The sequence below is a fragment of the Onychostruthus taczanowskii genome, unplaced genomic scaffold (assembly GCF_017590055.1).
Source record: "Onychostruthus taczanowskii isolate IOZ18803 unplaced genomic scaffold, ASM1759005v1 scaffold11, whole genome shotgun sequence".
Lineage (NCBI taxonomy): Eukaryota > Metazoa > Chordata > Aves > Passeriformes > Passeridae > Onychostruthus > Onychostruthus taczanowskii.
The window spans coordinates 8,220,135-8,230,179 of record NW_024497629.1 but is presented as its reverse complement, the minus strand read 5'-3'; the positions used below and the strand labels follow the sequence as shown (position 1 = coordinate 8,230,179).

At 37.1% G+C, this 10,045-nt stretch overlaps 1 protein-coding gene across 4 annotated transcripts in view; it reads right to left on the bottom strand.

The window, feature by feature from the left end:
- The window catches only part of ROCK2 (Rho associated coiled-coil containing protein kinase 2), a 103,547-nt gene that overhangs the window by 11,109 nt on the left and 82,393 nt on the right, over positions 1 to 10,045 (bottom strand). For 2 of the 4 annotated variants that reach the window (XM_041420628.1, XM_041420619.1), the window contains 6 exons: positions 7,344 to 7,414; positions 6,276 to 6,364; positions 5,464 to 5,542; positions 5,000 to 5,261; positions 4,167 to 4,380; positions 422 to 531 (listed from right to left, as the gene is read on the bottom strand). In XM_041420628.1, coding sequence (XP_041276562.1) covers positions 435 to 531; positions 4,167 to 4,380; positions 5,000 to 5,261; positions 5,464 to 5,542; positions 6,276 to 6,364; positions 7,344 to 7,414 — 812 coding nt within the window. In that variant the 3' untranslated portion in view covers positions 422 to 434. Of the gene's footprint in view, positions 1 to 421; positions 532 to 4,166; positions 4,381 to 4,999; positions 5,262 to 5,463; positions 5,543 to 6,275; positions 6,365 to 7,343; positions 7,415 to 9,824; positions 10,002 to 10,045 lie in introns of all 4 variants that reach the window. The other 2 variants (XM_041420604.1, XM_041420611.1) reach the window with 2 other exon arrangements.

The window sequence follows — 10,045 nt, the reverse complement described above, 5'->3', positions numbered from 1 at the left end:
TTCAAAGATGAGAAATGAAAAGTGTTTGTAAATACCAAGTCTATTTCAGCTAAACATCCAACTGCTACAATCTCCCTTTTATCCTTCAAATATTCAATGCTGAGGTTCGCAGTATTAGCATTACAGATGAGCAACGACCCTGAAAACAGCAGTTTTGGGGTTTTTTTCAGGCAGGCAGACATGAATTTTGAAAAAAAAAAAAAAAATCTAAAATTAGAAAAATAAAAACACTGGTAAAGGCAACAACTTTGTTTTAATGAAAATGACTCCTCTAAAAGTTCAATACGATGAACAGAATCTCATTTTTCTATTTAAAATTTTAAAATGAGATCTTGTATTTTCTCTGCTTTGAGAAACAAAATCCAACATAGCATGCTGTATTCAAAGGCAAACAAATCCATTCCTCTCTATTTAGATTTACCCCTTATACTTCTTCAGAAATCAAAAACATCGTCATCATCATCATCACCATCAATATCATCAACATCATCAAAGGACCAATCCCAGTCCTTAAATGCCAGATCAAGTAATCTGCAACAGGAGGGTTTGATGTTTAATGAGTGTCACACTTCTATAAAAGACTTGAGAATTCCTTTTGCTATCACTAAACCTTTTTAACTGAAAGACTGTTTGAGGTAGGTGGGTTTGTTCCTTTGCCTATCATGAGTATGAAGATTCAGTTAGTGTTCATGTAAGTTAACAATATTGCATTCATTGCAAATTCATCTCAAAAATAATTCCATTCAATATAGAACTCTTACCATATTTATTTTTTCCCCTAGAATTTCAGTAGGAAAGACCAACATGTACCTTTTATAAAATTATCTGCTTTCTGTTTTGTTGCTGTTTTTGCTGACTAAGGTGGTTTTATGCTCTCCTGCCATCCCCTTCCAGACAATAATGCAAACCTAACAATAAAATCAAGTGATTCTGAGTGCTGAAAAGAACATTGAATAAGATAGCACTTCATCTGAACGTACAAACGAATATAGCAGGATTTTACTGTATCCCAAATACAGGGTGATTACACTATGAAGCTATTTTGTACCTCATTATTTAAAGTTAAGCAATGCCAAAAAAGAGGATATATCAACTTGTTGTCTAGGCCTCCCTGTCTGTGCTCCTTGTATGGTCACTACAGAACAAAGAAGGCAAGCAAGGCAAACCCTGTCAGCAAATGAGTCATTTTACTTATCTGAGGCATTTATTTTGGGATGGGGTGAATCATTGTCTAGAAGCACTCATCTCTTTCTGTTCTAATATCTTAAGTACTAACTTTTCAACTGCTATAGCTACATCAAATGAAACACAGCCTAGTCATCTCTCCAGTGAGCTGGAAGGATCTTAGGTAGGGTTGTATGTCAAGCATAGGATGCAGGCATGGAAACCTTATCCTAAGAGAACATCAATATAAACACGTTACATTGTTTAATAAAGTTAATCACATGTTTTAAACAAAGTGGGTTTCAGGGGAATTTGGATTTTCAGGTTTTAAACTATTTCAACCTTTAAATGTGATACAGCCCTGAAAAGGCTCAATATTCATTTGTTACATGAACTATGCCTATTACACTTAAACAATTTATTAGGAATTAAAATACATTAAAGTTGGGCTTTTTTTCAATTTGGAATGATCCATTTGGCCATTGAGCCAACCAAATGGCTAAGCAGAAATTATATGGTCTGTATGAAAAACTGGTTTGCCCTTTCCTAAATCCTCACAAAGAAAAACAGCCATGAAAACCTTGAAGAAACCATCATTGTGTAAAATTCCTATCAAGGACAGCATTTTTAGGACCAGGCAGCTTGGAAGGGACCTCAGGAGGTTTCTAGCCCAACCTCCTGCTCAAAGCAGGGTCAGATACAAAGCCAGCCCAGGATGCTCAAGGCCTTGTCCTGTCAGGTGTTGAGAACCTCCGGGGGGGAGCCTGTCCAGCCTCATTGGCCTCCCTCTCTGCATTGGCTTTTCCTTCTATCCAGCTGGAGTGTCTCCTGATTCAGGGGAGCCCCTTGTTTCTCACCATGCAGCGCTGCCGAGCCTGGCTCTGTCTCCTGGATAACCTCCCCAGGAGCAGGCTGCTATGGGACCCCTGGACATATCCATCCTCCAGGCTGAACAAGCCCAGCTCCCTCAGGCATCTGCTCTGACCATCCTGGTGGCCTCTGCTTGGTCCTTCCCCAGTGTGTTGATGTCTGGCTGGAATTTGGGGGCTCAGAGGTGGAGGCAGTGTTGTGCTGCAGACTATGGAGTGAACAGAGGGGTATAATCTCTCCCCTCAGCCATCCAGCTGTGTTCCTCTTGGTGCAGCCTCAGAGCCTACCTGGCTGCCAAAGCCCACTGCTCAGTCCCTAGATTGAACTGGCAACTGCATCTTCATTATTCATAAAGTTCATAAAGGAAAATTAATTATTTCATATGGTAAGCCCTTGCACAAACACCTCATAGAAGCAACACTGAGATATAAATTTGCCATAGCAATTACAGTTATTTATGAGTATGTGGTTTCTAATTAAAGGTGTTTAAATCCATACTAATTTCCACTGTTTTGACAGACCTGCATTATTCTGGTAATAGGTGACATGATCTCACAGAACTACACTTTTCATCTGTTAGGTACATTTGTGAGGCTAACTTGGAAACTTAAACTGAAGAATTACATGCTTTACACACAAATATACTCATCCTCCTCCTTTTCCCACCAGTATTGAATGTGCTATAAAATACTGTACTATAAAAAGCATTTTGTACAAAAGTTCAAGAGTGAAAAAAAGAGTAATGGAAGGAAAATTATTATTTGCAGAACACATAGTAGCTATTGAAAAAAAATCAGAAGATCCATACTAATTTCCACTGTTTTGACAGACCTGCATTATTCTGGTAATAGGTGACATGATCTCACAGAACTACACTTTTCATCTGTTAGGTACATTTGTGAGGCTAACTTGGAAACTTAAACTGAAGAATTACATGCTTTACACACAAATATACTCATCCTCCTCCTTTTCCCACCAGTATTGAATGTGCTATAAAATACTGTACTATAAAAAGCATTTTGTACAAAAGTTCAAGAGTGAAAAAAAGAGTAATGGAAGGAAAATTATTATTTGCAGAACACATAATAGTAGCTATTGAAAAAAAATCAGAATTTATCATATACCTTTATATGTTAACAGCAAGAAACAGAGTAACACCACTAACTTAGACTGTAAAGAGTATGCAGAAGTGATCTACTTGCCCCTCAAATTGTCATGAGTGTTTTCCTGATTCATGCTTTCAGTCCTATCACTGATATTTTGATTATTTTTGCACAAAGAAGCTCTTCAATAATTGGTCCCTAAAAAGTGATTTAAAAGCTTTTTCCTTCATGATTCTAATAAATCTATTACTTTAAAATCCAATTATGAGGTCTGATTCTCTTTAAAATATGTAAATTAAATCACCAAAAATTAGACTGTATGAAGCTTGGAAGGGAAGTGAAATTAAATTACTCTAAGTCCTTCCACTATGCACTTCCACCCATTAAAATACCAGTATCTGTTTAAGATCCTTATGCTTCATAGCATAAGGATGTTTTGTGGTAATAGAAGCATCACAGCAAGAGTGTGCTTCCCTGCATTCTCTATTGTAACTGGCCACTCACCCAGCCCAGGTCTCACCCAGCCACCTGAGATGCTGGTGCCAGCCTGCTCACAGAAAAAAGGAGAGCAGACCAGTCTAGGCATTGCCCAATTACCTCTCTGGGGAAAAATGTTAAGCCTTTGCTAAACTGGAATACTGCAAAGAACAAAGTAAATGAGACCAGCCCTTTCACAGGCTGCCTGCACTGGGACATGACAGAACAAATATAAGCTAGTACTACAAGTGATGAAAAAAGCAAACTGGAAAAAAACCAGAAACTGCCCTTCGCAATCATATAAATGCTACCTGCAGAATGCTATCAACTTCCACAGCAGAGCACATCAGATTCTGCTCCTGAGAATTGATCCAGCAGTAAACTAATGATTTTTGTATGGAAAATTTTTACCCAATCAGAAGAATCTGATAAGATTATTCTTTTAGGAATCATGGGACATTAGCATGAGCCCTTCTACCGAGAATAACGAACTGAAACCAATTCTAGTAAAACATTTAGAGCAATAAATTAAATAGCAGCTCTTGTTGTCACCTTGGTTTGTTTGGAGGAAGCTGTCGACTTGGTCGTCTGATGGACTGGTTTGGCTGTACCTTCATGGAAGTTCTGGGAGAAGATCGAGCAAAGGGGTCTGGTGCTGGAGGCTTCTTGGGTATTTTTTTCACCAGTCGGCTCACCCATTTTTGCTGTTCTTCCGTAGAATTAGCTAACAGTAGTAGATTCTTAGCCGTAGAAATATCATAGTATACTGTAATAAGATTTTAAAAATAAAAATGAATATTGTTATTATTCTAAACATGGCCCCACATCAAAAATTAGCTGTCAGATTAGCATACTCTCATACTTGAAGCAGAGAATTCAGCAGAGAGGTCAAAAGTAAAATGAACCAGTAGATTTCATGGCTGCTGACATGGCCTCCTCCTTATATTTTGAAGTAACAACTTAGTACTGTGGAAGATACACATTCAAGTGGAAGAAAACACGGGTAACACAAAGAGGTGTGACTGAGACTAGGAAATTATATAATGTTGAGTCACAAGGAGCAACCTTCACCAAATGTAACCCCTTCCATAGCGCTGTTGTTTCCCACAGCGGAGCACAACACGCAGTGTGAGCACCTTACAAGCACCACACTCTGCTGCACAAGGATGACAACACAACAGGTAACTGCACACCACAGCCACGTGCCACGAACTCAAAGCGGAATGACCCTCAGGGAGACACCCTCGGAAAGGGGCCCACGTACTAACAAAACACACACCAACCTTTATGTTCAGTTGGTGGTAGACCATTACTAGAATCCTCTGATCTATTAGAATGCCTTGTGACTCCAGCAGTGTCTGCAAATTCAAATATTTGCTATTTACCTTTGCAAGGCGCTATAATCTCTTCCTTTTTATCCATGTGATCTTTGTGACATTTGATATGGCAGCGGCGACATTCCAGAGCAGGAGGAGGTTTAAACATGTGCCACAGGGGCTTCATGCAAGCTTCACAATTGGTTGGGAAGTGGTAAAGAGTAGGTATAAACTCATGTCCTTTGTGACAAATGTAATTTGACTTCTCTCCCATGGGCTCCACAGGAAATTCCTGTTCCTTTTTGCTCTCTCCTTCATTAGCATATAGGATCTAGAATGAAAACAAAATAATCTCAATACTCCTAGTTAGCAAAACAAATTCAGAGCCATTATCTAAATACAAAGATTGAAGAAGTACATTAAGAACGATTTTTCAAAGATTTTTTTAGTAAATATTTCATTAGACAATATTTCTGATAATGTCTAAAATGCCATGTCTGTTACACTAGAAACATTAATATATTAATGAATACCTGGAATATCCTAGGAATTTCCTTGGAATCTGCTCTGTACACATCAGTCTGAGTGACTGGTCGGACATGGAAGAGTTTGCTATAGGAAATTGTTTCAATAAGGACAAAAATTAATGTTACCACAATGAAAAATGTGACAGATTAAGTTAGGATACAACAGATCACATTAAGCCTTAGAACCATTGAATATTTGTCAAATTTGTACAGATTTCTAATCACTTGGTAAAGCCCTGTCTTTCAACCCTGCACATGAACTCCCAAAAGCCCTAAATAAAAAGAAGTCACAAGCATCCAGCTATATTTGTGGAAGCACTGAGAAACCATCATCATGTGATTTTAATGGCCGCTGGCACCTTTCTAATATAATTCTCTCCCCATGCTCTGAATAGCCACATTCTGCATTTATTAAGAAAATAAATTAACTATATAACCCACCTGTAAGGCCACGTTGTAAGAGAAAATATATGAACCATGAAAATTATATCCTCTGTGCTACAGTTTTCATTACATTTTGCTCCCAAGTGTGTGTGAGGAAAGTCTAGCTGAGCTAGTGGGGGCATTTCAGTTACACCAGGGCTCAGTCCAGCTCTCTGGATCAGTCTGAGCACCACACTGCTCCTCCTGCACCAGTGCCTACAGCAAACCCCACTCTGCACCACAGTGAGTCCAGCTCTACAGTTCAGATTTAAAAAGTTACGTCCCATGTGATGCTGTGGTCCCTGACTAGACCTCAAAAGGCCCTTTGGTCACAGATCTTTCCAACAGAGTTCACCTATAAATCAGAAGAAGGAACCACACATGGCAATACTTACTCTATATCCAATACCATATGGGGATTAGATTGTTCTTTATCTTGTTCACTGTCATAGAACAGGATCTTCTTGCTGCTTACAATTACATACTGTTAGGAGACAAAAGGTTAAAACATGTTTTAATTCAGCTCATCACAGATGTCAAATATGTCACAGCAATTATCTATCACATGTGTTGTAGCAGTATTTTTGTACAGTATGATTAAATGGTACCTAAGTGGACAATGGTAGTACTGTACACTAAGTCCATGCCAAGGAATTCATTGCATAATAAACAAAATTCTGATTACCTGATAACTCAAGTTATATTATCAGATTAACTCATTTTTAAACATATTTAAATATCTATGAAGAAACAAAAATCAAAGTCAGGAAGAGAGTAGAATGTAAGCTTTTCCTATTTCATTGATTTAATTTTTACTTGGACTGGTAGAGAGAGTAACTACTGGTAGAGAGAGTAACTGTCATGCTCTTCATGTGTGCAGCTAATAGGGATCATATTTTAAAAGATCACTATTATACTTACCAGAATAGCTAGCAATGTTCACTAAAAAGCTAATTACCTAAAAGATGTCCTACTTCCAGAATTTTGCCTAGAATTAACTGTATGGCAGCAGTAAGGAAATTTGTATGAAAATTGTTTATGTTACATTTTTGACAAAGACTCATCAAAGAGGTTACTGAGAAGCAGTAAACAAATGAAGGCTGCACAAGGCAGGAGCAGTAGGTTTTAGTCTTATCTACTAAATAAAGAAATTGTCAAGAGCACCTGTTTCCAGACTCTGCCTAATTTCCAGCTGTTAATACTGCTGGGAATGCTTATGGCATGTACAAACATTTGAAGATCATGAATGACTGTTCTCACCTCTGGCTACACAAAGAAGTGTCTTAAAATATTGCAATTGTCTTAAGCTGCTCCTTTCAGGTGTAGCTATACCAGTTAACATATTTTATACATTTAAGTAATAAGAGAACATATATAAAAGAAAAACTGAAGTGTTGAAAGCCTATAGTAAATTCAAAGTTGAATCTACACATGAAACAAAATCATAAATCTGGTTTTCTTACCTTTTTAACCCATCCAAATTTTTTTGTGTTATTTCTAACAGGCATTGATAGCCAGCCTTCCAATCTTGATTCTGAAAAAGATATATGTATTTAAAGAACAGATAAAAAATTTTTTTTGAGACTACCATGCATTTTAAAAGTTATTGACCATCAATAATAAAGCAAGAGAGCAAACATGAGAAGATGAACTATTTAACAGTATGGGATCTTGCAAAGTTTACCATGGTAAATGTTCAGGAATACATTAAATAATGTACCCCTGAATACAGCCAATAGCCAGCAATGCAATCACAAAGAAGTAGTAGGAGGAAGGGAAAGAACAAACTTGCAATTATAGCACACACATTCCCTTTAGTAATTTTTTCATGTCTTAAAAGCCTTATGACTATTGACAGTTACCTTTTACAACAGCACCTAAAGATATTAATACAGACCACACAACGTCCAATCCAAGACCAAAAAAAAAGGCAAATTACCACCACAAATAACCTATATACCCTATATGCTAGGGAAAATGTCAGTTTAGCATTCTAATTCATACTTTTTGGTCTGTAAATTTTTCTTTTCTCTAATTCTGCCTGTGCCTCCTAGGTTTTCTAATCCAAAATAAGTAATTTTTGGCTAACCTTTAGGCCTTGCCTGAATTCAACTGCCCTTTCACACACTTGCAGTATTTTATATTACACTGCCACATTTGTCAGATTTGATTTATCAAGAGTATTGAGAGCTCAGCTGTTGTTTGACACACACATTTCAGTAGTCACCAAAAGCTCAACAGGATCACGCTTTCCCAGTGCTTGGTAATACACAGGATCACATACCCTTCCACCCTATTTTTGTAGCTGTGCAAGTGTTTCTTCCCGCTATGTTTTATTAAGGGAACTACTTAATTGCAATAATATTTTTCTAATGATTTTCCTACCCTAGCAGATAACCTCTACTACTGCTGAGGAACCTCCAAGTCAAAAATAGGGAAGAGTTAAGCATTAACAAAGACAAAACCACAAGCAGAAACACACTCCAAAATTACAAAAACTATTTTTCTTCTCATCAGAGGGCATTTGCAGGTTCCTGCCCATGTTTAACACAGTGTAACAAATAATGACTAGATATTAATAGAATTCTTTTTGTGTTAAGGAAACTTAAAGCAAGATACACAGATACACACTGTCTTCAATGTTTACTGCCCCACAACCAATGCTGTTGGTGACCTCTTTTAATACACATATGAAGTACATGAAACAGTTCTGTAACATTTGTTTTGCCTCATACCTGCCACCTTATATTCTTCCTTTCAACTGTACCTGACAGAAAGTGTAGCAAGCATAAGGTTCATGCAAAAAAAATAGTCTACCCCATATCCAGGAAGCACAAGTAGAGCAAAAAAAAATGCATGTTTCCCCTATTTCCTAAAATATGATTTTCCTATTTTTCTCTGTAACCTGTAATACAGATTAAATTAGACAAAATAGAGAGCTTCTCATTATACTTTTTCACTTCTTGTGACCATTCAATACTAAAAGATCAAAAAAAGGGCAGAATATTCCAAACTTCTCAAAATACATGCTTATAAACACTAGGAGGGGAGAAACAACAGAAGACACTATCCTACCTCAAATATTTTGTAATTATGTCAGCAAAAAATCCCATCTTAGCTATGATTTTTACTTTAGAACAAAGCAAATCCATGCACATACCACAACAGCAGCTAACAAGGAAAAAATGCGTATGTTTGTAGGTTTTCTTTCATTAGAAGCTTCAAAGCAAAAACCAGAGAATGAGGAAAATAGAGGAAATGCATTATTCTTTAGTTTGATGAAGTAATGTCAAAAACGCCAAAAGAGGTTCTATCTTCAGTGGAAAGGTATTCACACTTTAAAGGAACCTCATGTGAAACAGAGAAATTTGAATGCCATAAAAAACCCACCTCTAACATTAACACCAAACAGAAGCTTTGTTAAAAGGGTGTATGCGTAGTCATATAAAATGAATATAGAATTAATAAAACAGGGCCGTATCATTCATAATATACTTTTAAGGCAAAACAATGTAATACTCAGGAAAATTAATTTCAACAAGAAAATAATATATGTTAAGATGTGAGAAGTTAGATATTTCCACGCTTCACTTAAACACAAAGATTTTACTTTTTGGTGTCCAGTACCTTAAGGTCATACAGAGAGCTGCAGACACTGTGTAGAGGCTATGTTGAAAACAAGCCACAAGGCTCATTTATTCAATGCCTCAATAAAAATGGTAGGTTTATAACTGTCATCAAGCATTTGCAAACATTTAGAGAAAACAGGCCAGTTATTTGTTCATGCAAACTTTTTCATGTCTTTGATAGCAATGTTTACTGCTGCTGCAGTGTGTTATCTGCCAGATTTGGTTTATGTCTCTTTCATTATGTATTAATAGTGTTAGTTCTGAAACAGAGAAAACAACACAAGAACAAAACCAAATGGTTCTCAGGGATGTCACCTGTGCTATCAACTTCTGTAGGGCTGTGGGAACAAGACAAAGGCTCTTCCTCTGAGTCAGAATCGGAATCAAGAAGCATGCGAGAACTGGAAGGCTTAGTGGCAATACTGACAGAGGTAGAAGAGTGCTGATAGGTAAAGGACATGGATTCCATAGTGTGGGACTGAGTGATATGGACTAAACATAAAGCATAAAGGAGGAAAAGTAGAAAAGAAGTCAAA